The sequence below is a fragment of the Stigmatopora argus genome, chromosome 7, assembly GCF_051989625.1.
Source record: "Stigmatopora argus isolate UIUO_Sarg chromosome 7, RoL_Sarg_1.0, whole genome shotgun sequence".
NCBI lineage: Eukaryota > Metazoa > Chordata > Actinopteri > Syngnathiformes > Syngnathidae > Stigmatopora > Stigmatopora argus.
In genome coordinates, this window is record NC_135393.1 from 16,790,076 (window position 1) to 16,801,556 (window position 11,481).

At 37.2% G+C, this 11,481-nt stretch overlaps 1 protein-coding gene across 1 annotated transcript; it reads right to left on the reverse strand.

Moving 5' to 3' along the window:
• Positions 1 to 2,616: 2,616 nt before the first annotated feature.
• gpr108 (G protein-coupled receptor 108) lies at positions 2,617 to 10,848 on the reverse strand. The gene is made up of 18 exons (XM_077605998.1): positions 10,449 to 10,848; positions 9,646 to 9,765; positions 9,473 to 9,523; positions 8,459 to 8,550; positions 8,318 to 8,397; positions 8,075 to 8,241; positions 7,943 to 8,005; positions 7,770 to 7,871; positions 7,574 to 7,707; positions 7,420 to 7,495; positions 5,699 to 5,772; positions 5,505 to 5,622; positions 4,815 to 4,945; positions 4,697 to 4,740; positions 4,579 to 4,628; positions 3,760 to 3,843; positions 3,563 to 3,684; positions 2,617 to 3,243 (listed from the first exon to the last, which is right to left on the reverse strand). The coding sequence occupies exons 1-18, from the start codon at positions 10,542 to 10,544 to the stop codon at positions 3,156 to 3,158; spliced, it is 1,692 nt and encodes a 563-aa protein (XP_077462124.1). The 5' UTR covers positions 10,545 to 10,848; the 3' UTR covers positions 2,617 to 3,155.
• Between the last annotated feature and the right edge of the window lie 633 nt (positions 10,849 to 11,481).

Genomic DNA, 11,481 nt, shown 5'->3' on the forward strand with positions numbered 1-11,481 from the left:
AAATCGACATAGTATAGTAAGGCTTTTTTTCGTAAAAAATGACATAGTATAGTAAGGCTTTTTTCGTAAAAAAACGACATAGTATAGTAAGGCTTTTTTTCGTAAAAAATGACATAGTGTAGTAAGGCTTTTTTTCTTAAAAGAACGACATAGTATAGTAAGGCTTTTTTTCTTAAAAAACGACATAGGATAGTAAGGCTTTTTTTCTGAAAAAACGACATAGTATAGTAAAGCTTTTTTTCTGAAAAAACGACATAGTATAGTAAGGCTTTTTTTCTTAAAAAACGACATAGGATAGTAAGGCTTTTTTTCGCAAAAAAACGACATAGTATAGTAAGGCTTTTTTCTTAAAAAACGACATAGTATAGTAAGGCTTTTTTCGTAAAAAAAACGACATAGTATAGTAAGGCTTTTTTCGTAAAAAAAACGACATAGTATAGTAAGGCTTTTTTCGTAAAAAAACGACATAGTACAGTAAGGCTTTTTTCGTAAAAAAACGACATAGTATAGTAAGGCTTTTTTTCTTAAAAAACGACATAGTATAGTAAGGCTTTTTTCTTAAAAAAACGACATAGTATAGTAAGGCTTTTTTTTCGTAAAAAACGACATAGTATAGTAAAGCTTTTTTTCGTAAAAAACGACATAGTATAGTAAGGCTTTTTTTCGTAAAAAACGACATAGTATAGTAAGGCTTTTTTTCTTAAAAAACGACATAGGATAGTAAGGCTTTTTTTTCTTAAAAAACGACATAGTATAGTAAGGCTTTTTTCTTAAAAAACGACAGAGTATAGTAAGGCTTTTTTTCGTAAAAAAACGACATAGTATAGTAAGGCTTTTTTCGTAAAAAAACGACATAGTATAGTAAGGCTTTTTTCTTAAAAAACGACATAGTATAGTAAGGCTTTTTTTCTTAAAAGAACGACATAGTATAGTAAGGCTTTTTTTCTTAAAAAACGACATAGTATAGTAAGGCTTTTTTTCTTTAAAAAACGACATAGGATAGTAAGGCTTTTTTTCTTAAAAAACGACATAGTATAGTAAGGCTTTTTTCGCAAAAAAACGACATAGTATAGTAAGGCTTTTTTTCGTAAAAAATGACAGAGTATAGTAAGGCTTTTTTCTTTAAAAAACGACATAGTATAGTAAGGCTTTTTTTCTTAAAAGAACGACATAGTATAGTAAGGCTTTTTTTTTTAAAAAAACGACATAGTATAGTAAGGCTTTTTTTCTTAAAAAACGACATAGTATAGTAAGGCTTTTTTTTCTTAAAAAACGACATAGTATAGTAAGGCTTTTTTCCCTTAAAAAACGACATAGGATAGTAAGGCTTTTTTTCTTAAAAGAACGACATAGTATAGTAAGGCTTTTTTTCTTAAAAAACGACATAGGATAGTAAGGCTTTTTTTCTGAAAAAACGACATAGTATAGTAAAGCTTTTTTTCTGAAAAAACGACATAGTATAGTAAGGCTTTTTTTCGCAAAAAAACGACATAGTATAGTAAGGCTTTTTTCTTAAAAAACGACATAGTATAGTAAGGCTTTTTTCGTAAAAAAAACGACATAGTATAGTAAGGCTTTTTTCGTAAAAAAAACGACATAGTATAGTAAGGCTTTTTTCGTAAAAAAACCACATAGTACAGTAAGGCTTTTTTCTTAAAAAAACGACATAGTATAGTAAGGCTTTTTTTCTTAAAAAACGACATAGTATAGTAAGGCTTTTTTCTTAAAAAAAACGACATAGTATAGTAAGGCTTTTTTTCGTAAAAAACGACAGAGTATAGTAAGGCTTTTTTCGTAAAAAAACGACATAGTATAGTAAGGCTTTTTTCTTAAAAAAACGACATAGTATAGTAAGGCTTTTTTTCTTAAAAAACGACAGAGTATAGTAAGGCTTTTTTCGTAAAAAAACGAAATAGTATAGTAAGGCTTTTTTCGTAAAAAAACGAAATAGTATAGTAAGGCTTTTTTTCGTAAAAAACGACATAGTATAGTAAGGCTTTTTTTCTTAAAAAACAACATAGTATAGTAATGCTTTTTTTCTTAAAAAACGACATAGGATAGTAAGGCTTTTTTTTCTTAAAAAACGACATAGTATAGTAAGGCTTTTTTCTTAAAAAACGACAGAGTATAGTAAGGCTTTTTTTCGTAAAAAAACGACATAGTATAGTAAGGCTTTTTTTCTTAAAAGAACGACATAGTATAGTAAGGCTTTTTTTTTTTAAAGAACGACATAGTATAGTAAGGCTATTTTCTTACAAAACGACATATTATAGTAAGGCTTTTTTTCTTTAAAAAACGACATAGTATAGTAAGGCTTTTTTCTTTAAAAAACGACATAGTATAGTACGGCTTTTTTCTTTAAAAAACGACATAGTATAGTAAGGTTTTTGTCTTCTTAAAAATAGACATAGTATAGTAAGGCTTTTACCCCCTAAAACAAAGCCCTACTAAGCCTTACTACAAAGCTTTTCTAAGAAAAAAGGCCTTGTATAGTTTAGAAATATCTGATGCGTCAGGCTCTGATTTGTTCAAAAAATGTCCTAGCAAGGCTAATTATGGGTGTTAATGGCAACCTCTACCTCTGCGTCAACCTTGGACAAAAAAGTTGCGGTGACACCCAGATCACCATCTTTATTATTGACACTTCACAGACATGAAAAGCAACTTCAGTTGAATGTATTCATATGAAATCAAATGAGTCCTCACATCGATATTTATACTCACTACACACCTTTCAATAGCAATAACTCAAATTATCCGTTCAAAACGGTCATCTGAAAAAAACGCAATGCGGCGGCGGGCGTGTTAAGAGAGAAAACTTAAATCGTTTGGAGATAGCGATGATTTCAGGCGTAGCAATCGAATCGCCCAGCGAGCGACCCGCGATGGCGTTCTGCGCACACGGTCGCTCGATAGACGCAAAAATTCCTGTAGCTAGTCGACTTAAATAGAAACGCACACACCTGGAAAGCTAAAATGGTCTTTGGAGCGAGGCCAAGGTCCGTTCCTCCCTCCTCCTGTCCGTCCGTCCGTCCAAGAACCTGAAAAAAAGTCTTCTTTTGCATAGCCAGGGAGGAGCGCCTGAAGAAACGTGTGGCCTCCGTGGCGCTGGTCGGGTTGGCGCTCCTCCCTGAATCAAGTCCCGACCTCCCGGCTCACAAGGTGGCCTCCTTCTGCCGCTCGCGCCCGTTGGACGTCTTCTTGACTTTGGAAATGCCTTCCAGGGCACCCGACTCGGTCACTCTGGACACGCAAAACGCAATCAGTGGTGTTATAACTGACATCAAAGTGAAAATGAGGATTGACTCAATTTAATGCGATTTGGACATTAAAAATGTCCAACAAAACTGACTATTCTGCCATTACTTCAAAAGAAATATATATTAACAAACATATCTTCCTTGGGCAAACAACAATGGCCAATGTAATATTGCTAGTCGATCTTTTCTCAGTTACTTTTAGCTTTCAGTACACATTTAAATCTCAAAACGTTGTTAATCAGGCGTGATTTGTACAAGTCCAAAATGTACCTGTCGTTAGTAGGGCGCCAAAATAATCTTACATTTCATCCATCTCTTCGTCTTCTTCGTCTTGGGGTAGCTGGAGGTAGGGATTGTTGGAGGCGGGCCGGAATTTGTAGCCCGTCAACACGAAGAAGACGAGCGTGGACACCTCCACCAGGAACTGAGGACGGAGACTGGGGTTAAAAAAAATAAAGCTCACCCTCGTCACCGCCCAGGCGCTTTGAATCCGGAGAACCTCGTAGAACCACTGCCACTGGAAAGGCATGGTGACCTTCAGCAGGATGGCGATGATTCTCGTGAAGTAGATGTAACACACGATCTGACAGGGAAATAAATGCAAAACCAAAAATCAAGGTGACAAGTCCTGAAAAATAAGGTCAAAGACAATGTTCCCTCTAATTTTTTGGTTGTCTGGGCAGAAAGACAACCTCCCTGAGCACACCGAGTACCGGTGTGAGCAACATCATCATTGCTCGCTATGGCCACACACCAGTATCACACCTGCCATAAGCAGGTGTATGTCTACTACACATAAATGATTTAGTAATAATAAAATGTAATGATTAATATCTATGAATGGGCGGCCCGGCGGATGAGTGGTTTGCGCGTCGGCCTTACAGCTAAAATATATATTATATATATATAAAATATATATATAAAATATATATATATAATATATATAGAGAGAGAGAGATAGATATAGAGAGAGAGATAGATATATAGAGAGAGAGAGAGATAGAGATATATATATATATATATATAGAGAGAGAGAGAGATAGATATAGAGAGAGAGATGGATATATAGAGAGAGAGATATATATATATAGAGAGAGAGATATATATATAGAGAGAGAGATAGATATATAGAGAGAGAGATATAGAGAGAGATAGATATATAGAGAGAGAGATAGATAGAGAGATAGATATATATATATTAAATTGGGATTTTATTTTGTGCGCTCCATATGATTTGCTGTGCGCAGAGAAGACGAGAGTAGTGCGCAATTGCGCACGCGCGCAGCTTAGAGGGAACATTGACAAGGCCAAAGCTTACCATGACGTAGTAGTGACGGAAGAGTTTGAGCTTCTCCAAATTCATGGCGGCTGCAAGTTAAAATCAAATACGTCAGTCGCCGGAATTCTTTGGATGGTGGAATCATCCGCAGACTCGCCTTTTCCGTCGGTGCTCGATGCCTCCTGCAGGTGACGGATGGACCTGCCAAAATATGCGCAATGTATACGTTTCTGTTCTGAATCACGGAACGGACATGGAACGGGCTAAAGACGAACCAGACGACAGGGAAGAGGATGGCGCCGCAGCAGATGAGGTCCACCAGGAAGAGGATCTCCTTCCACAGCGGGTACTCGCTGGAGCCTTCCTCGGTGGACTCGATGATGATGTACGCCACATTGGCCAGGCACTGAAATATTGTCACAAAGTTAACAAAAAACAAAATCAACTCCACTGAACTGCCAAACATCAAAAATCACATTTGGTAGTGGGTAAAGTGAATTTCTGATATTATGACGCTTTTGCTTAGAGGTCTTAACGTGAACAAGAATAAAGCTCAATATTTTTCAAATAATTTCCTTTTTTCAATAGTTAGATCTTGCAATGAAATAAAAAACTATGACTGAAATTTTCATTTTGGTTACCACATGTCAACAATACTTGAAATAACTAAGGAAAAGTGAGCACGCTACTTAGATATCAAAATATAATAAATAATAAAAATGTTTTCACAACGTGCAAAAGACAAAACTTATTTAAAATACGATGTTGCGTTTCAAAATGAATTGTTATGGTGAGTTATAATGGTAAGCCATGAACCAAAGCCTTATACATTTTTTAAAACGTGAATTGCTGAAGATATTGCCTTATTTTTAAAATGGTATTTTCGTAGTTTTTATACAAAATGCGTCTTTAATAGTTGGGTAAAAACTGGCAGTAAACTACGGAAGATTTGCGGTATTTATCACCTGCAGCGGGATGACGATCATGAAGATTTTCTTCTCCTTGTCCGACAAGATGTACTTGACAAAAGCCCAGCCGGTCCCGATCAGCGCCAGCGTGATGAACAACAGTGCCCCCTTGAGCCTGGGAGGGAGAGAACGCTGTCATTGTCTGATGCATTCCAGGTCATAGAAATAAGAAAGCGGGCAGGCTCACTCACAGGTGAGTGATGTAATACATGACGGCCCAGCCCTCGATGGGGTGTCCCTCCGTGTTGATGAAGTGATAGTTGATCTGAAAGAGAACGCGAGTAAGCTTCGTGAGAAGAACTTGGCTTTGTTGACCGCATCTGCCCAAGGGTAAACTTTTTATTTTGGACTATAAATTAAGGATGGCTAAGTGATGAATTTTTAAAGGAACCCAATTTAGAATGATTTTTTTTCATACATAGTATAGTAAGGCTTTTTTCTTTAAAAAACAACATAGTATAGTAAGTTTTTTTTCTTAAAAAACGACATAGCATAGTAAGGCTTTTTACTTTAAAAAAACGACATAGTATAGTACGGCTTTTTTTCTTAAAAAACGCCATAGTATATTAAGGCATTTTTCTTAAAAAATGACATAGTATAGTAAGGCTTTTTTCTTAAAATAACAACATAGTATAGTAAGGCTTTTTTCTTAAAATAACAACATAGTATAGTAAGGCTTTTTTCTTAAAATAACGACATAGTATAGTAAGGCTTTTTCTTTAAAAAAACGACGTATTATGTAAGGCATTTTTCTTAAAAAATCGACATAGTATAGTAAGGCTTTTTTTCTTTTAAAAAACGACATAGTATAGTAAGGCTTTTTCTTTAAAAAAACGACGTATTATGTAAGGCATTTTTCTTAAAAAATCGACATAGTATAGTAAGGCTTTTTTTCTTTTAAAAAACGACATAGTATAGTAAGGCTTAAAAAAAAAAAAAAAAACGACATAGTATAGTATGGCTTTTTTTCCAAAAAAAACGACAGTATATATAGTAAGGCTTTTTCCGCGTAAAAAACGACATAGTATAGTAAGGCTTTTTTTCCGTAAAAAATGACATGGTATAGTAAGGCTTTTTTTCCGTAAAAAACGACATAGTATAGTACGGCTTTTTTTCTTAAAAAATGCCATAGTATAGTAAGGCATTTTTCTTAAAATAACAACATAGTATAGTAAGGCTTTTTTCTTAAAATAACAACATAGTATAGTAAGGCTTTTTTCTTAAAATAACGACATAGTATAGTAAGGCTTTTTCTTTTAAAAAACGACGCATTATGTAAGGCATTTTTCTTTAAAAATCGACATAGTATAGTAAGGCTTAAAAAAAAACCCGACATAGTATAGTATGGCTTTTTTTCCTAAAAAAACGACGTAGTATATATAGTAAGGCTTTTTCCGCGTAAAAAACGACATAGTATAGTAAGGCTTTTTTTCCGTAAAAAATGACATAGTATAGTAAGGCTTTTTTTCCGTAAAAAACGACATAGTATAGTAAGGCTTTTTTTCCGTAAAAAACGACATAGTATAGTAAGGCTCCCCCCCAAAAAAACGACATATTATAGTAAGGCTTTTTTTCTTAAAAAACAACATAGTATATATAGTAAGGCTTTTTTTCGTTAAAAAAACGACATAGTATAGTAAGGTTGAGTACTATAAGTAGTATATTTTTGAGAGGCGGGGGTTATCATATTTTGGTGGTGAGGCTGACAGACAAGTGAGGTATGTGTGTATTTTTTCTTGCAGTTTCATGGAATGTTGGGGTGCGGCTTATATTCAAGTGGGGTTTAAATGTGCAATCCTAAGATTTGATCACATTATATGGTGGTGTGTTTTTTTAAATTTGATCTAATTATGCTAGTGAAATGGATCAGCCAACTATGGCCATCAAATAACCCGCGGTTATTCAGACTTACGCTGTGGAAAACCAGCGATGTGGACTTGGTGAAAGCCAGTGCCGCCATCAGCCAGTGGATCTTAAAAACGCTGTACCTGCGACACAAGCCACGTTGACAATGTTGACAATGCACCATCACCTTTCAGAGATGGGCGTGCGGTCGCTTGCCATACCTGTGCTTCATAAGCGTGTACACCCACAACAAGGCGGCCGTGAAGAAGACTGCGGCCATCCCGATGTAGAGGCGGGAGAGCGGGATTTCGGCCGCCGACAAGAAGCCGCCGGGATTCTTCTCGGTTACTTCCAGCTGACGGGGGCGGGCGAGGGGCGTTAAGGTTTGCGAGTCGCGTCGGACGGCGAGAGACTCACAGTAAAGGAGTACGGCAGGTCGATGCCGGGCGCCATGTTCTGGCAGTAGTAGAAGTTAAAGTTGTACAGGCCTTCGGAAAGCAGGCCGAGAAGCAGATGGAACTGTGAAGGAGAAGAGGTCAGTGGGGTCAAACCGAAGGCCGGCCGGCGTCGCACGGTGAAGCCGCACTTACATTGAAGGCGTAGGTGTCGTTGACCTTATCCAAAGCCAGCGTGATCTGCTTGGTGGACGCCAACTGAAACCAAACATAGATTTGAGAATTTTTACAAACAAGGCGATCGCGCGCAAGGACTAAAAAGCTCACTTGGAAATCCATTGTGATCTTTTCATCTTTCTTTGGATCCACGGGCGCCGCGTTAGTTTTCGCCTTTGTGTCGTCCACGGTCGAGTCGGGGGTCTTTTCGCCGTCTTTAACGGTTTCTGCGGGATTTCCCAGAGCCGGGTCAGGGGCCTCCCTTTTGGTCTTCTGACCTGAATGAAATAGGCGTCACGGATTGGACGGGGCAGTCCAACACAAAGCCCCCTACCAGCGGGTTACGACACTAACCTTTCTCTTCGGTTGGTACGCTGGCCTTCGGTTTACCGGTCAGTACGCCGTCATGATTTCCGAGGACGCGGACATTGACGCTACACGGTGAGAAAATTGGTCACCATTTCTATTCCTCGCATCGCGCTGGCGTGAACGCACCTGGTGCTGCTCATGTTAATCAGAAAGAGGATAAGAGGTTCATTGCTGGTCACTTCGGTGATCTTGAGAGGGCATGTCCCTGTCTCTTCGGCCTGTGAAAGGAGAAAAAGAAAACACGGCATCAAAACGGTTGCGTAATTGTCGCCGTCTAATGTAAACCAAATGTGTCATGTTCTAGGTTTCTGTTTTGAGGAACAAAGCCAAGAATTACATCAACTGTCACTACACAGGGTGTGAAGATTACTTCTTCTGAGTAACATGCACTATGAATTCAATGTAAATGTGTCATTAAAAAAACACAGAAGTGTTTTTAGCGAGCCTAAAAAAATAAAAATAATAATCATGAACCCTGTTCCAGACCAAGTAAAAAAAATGGAGCTCTCGGATCAATAAAAAGCGGCCTATGCTACATAGCTAGCAAGTTTCAAGATTATAGGTTCATGAATGATGAAGGAAAAGGATTCAAAAGTTAGTGTTCACAAGAACAACAACAATCTGGGTGGCAACTAGATAGGCATTTAGACTGTAATAGACACATGATTTTTTTCTAGTGTCAAACTGGCAAATCATTTTGTTTGGCCTGCAAAACTAGTTTTGTTTCCCGCTATAATTTTTATGAGTCTCCAAATATTTTTGTGCCTTCTTACATTAAGACATTCAACATAGTTACCTTCTTGTCTTTTAGACAAATGTTAACTGTTGTTCCCCGTTTTGTTATATTAATAACAAAGGATGAGCTTCTCATTTGTGTTTTTGATTTTAACAAATAAAGGGAAAATGTTTCGAATTGCTATTAAAAGGCTCAAAAACGTGTATAAGGACAATTTTTAGGTCACCGATAGCTTTAAATAATTCATTGACTATCAAAATAGTTAACGATTCATTTGCAAATGAACAGAAAAACTTTGGCAGCCTTAGGAAACTTTTTGTAATGCGTTAATAATGGATTTGGATGTATGTTGATGGCGGTTATTATTTGATAACTAGTAATGATAAGGTATTGGGAATACTCACCGTGTAGGACAAGACTCCACTCACACGGGATCTGGAAAGAGTGAACCCAACCTAAAAAGAAAGAGGGAGTAATGTATCACATGATGGAGAATGATCCTGCACGTGACTCCTTTTTTTTCACCCCAACACAAGCGAATGTGATGAAGTGAACAAGCCGCCATAAAGCTTCTTACCGGGTTCAAACTGTAGTCGACGAGCTGTTGCGGGAGCCGCAGGGAATGTAGTTTCATGTCCAGGGTGCCGTTGGCATAAAAGCCAAACGTGTTGAGGTGGACGAAAAAGCGAGATTCATTCTGGTGACATGGAAAGAAACATTACTAGTCACAGACAAACTTGGCAATTGCCACATAGTGACCAGAGCACTTGTTACACTATAAAATGAAAGGAGGAAGAAACTGAGTACTATGAAAATTCACTGTGAAATAGCTGATAATTTCGTCACCAAGTGTTAACTTGTAAATACACTAGAACAATTTTGTTTCAAAAAGTAGACATTTCAATCAGAACATTCCTTTTCAATTAAAAAGGTGGAAGTTTTGGCTGATTTTCAGAACTAAAAGAGCTGTAGTTTACGTATTTGTTGATCGATTTCAAGAAGTGAACTTTGTTGCCATTTGTCTTCTCAACAAGAAAGTTTGAAAATTTTGTCCACGTCGAAAAGTAGCAAATCGAAACGTTGCGTTCACATGCTATTGAACATTTGGAATTACAGAATCTGGTGCGAGAACCCGTGACAATTGAATTGCATGTTTGTATTGGCATTATACAAGTATAATATGCAAAAGAGAACATTAACACGCAAAAGGCCTAACTAACCCCTAACCCACATTTCAAAAGTGAAAATTAATAACGTCAAATGATGTATTTGAATCCCTTATTACATGTCGCGTGGGTTATCTTTACTGGCATGGAAGGATTTCGCTACTGTGTTTTTTGGCCGAATTACTCGGCTGATAACCGCAATGTGACGACTTACCTTCAGGGTGAGTTTGTGTATCCTTGCTTTGCATCCACTCAGAAAAAATAGTAGTATGAATCCAGCCACGACGCCAGTTCGTTCAACCACGGCCATATTCCGGCAGAGAGAACGAGAAGCTACGTTACAAACCAAAACGATGTACGAAGCGGTTCGCAGTCCCTCGCTTGCTAGCGCTCTCCCAACAACACAAATAAGAGCAACGCAGATAAACGGCCGGCGAAATTTACTTTAAATCACGTCGATTATTAAAAATATCACTATTTGGTGAAGCCGGTGCGCTTACATCGCTACAAATCAACGGCAGCTTTGAACATTTAGCATTTAGCTCATCTCGCTTCCTGGTGTTGTACTCGCGACTAGCCAAACATTTAACAAGGAACCGGATGTGACGTCACCATTCTCGTCACTTCCAGCATGGAGAAGAGAGAAAACTAAAAAAATACGCTCTTTAACTGTCATATTTATTTAGTAAATTAATTTTGTCCCATGTAATGTTTATTTTTAAAACTTGCAGTGGTGGAATTGGAATGAGTTGGTAATATGACAACCAGTGTTGACAGACCACTTCCTGTTACACGTCCCCCGTGTTGCGATGACGTCACGTACGTTTAACAGGTTTGACACGTGAAAATAACGAAGTATTTACGTAATACGTCCGGGGCTGATAATGTATAATAATAATAATCTGCCATTAATGGCACTGAATAACGACCATTCAGAGCCAGTCAATAATACATAAAACTGCCATTAAAAAGTGTTATTGGGGGCCATAACCAGAGTATATTTCTGTTTTTGCTCATTTACTGAGATTGTTATCGTATTTGAACTATGATTTAATTTTATATATATGTTGATTAAAAAATGCATAAATGAATGACTCAAAATGTGATGTGAACACCAGTATTTTGATATTTTTTTAAGTGACCAAAAATAGTGCATCTATGGTACCTAGAAAAAAATAGAAAAGGTTTACCTACCTTATTCCTTGATACATAACTCACCTCTCATTGTTTTGAATGGAAGTACAACT

Bases quoted from the DNA above. Each gene is read 5' to 3' on its own strand.
- gpr108 (XM_077605998.1), bottom strand. From the start codon at position 10,544: ATGGCCGTGGTTGAACGAACTGGCGTCGTGGCTGGATTCATACTACTA. The intron at 8,398-8,458 runs GTGCGTTCACGC...CTCACCGTGTAG, and splicing joins ATTAACATGAGCAGCACCAG to CGTCAATGTCCGCGTCCTCG. The intron at 3,685-3,759 runs GTTCTCCGGATT...CTCCGTCCTCAG, and splicing joins AGTGGCAGTGGTTCTACGAG to TTCCTGGTGGAGGTGTCCAC.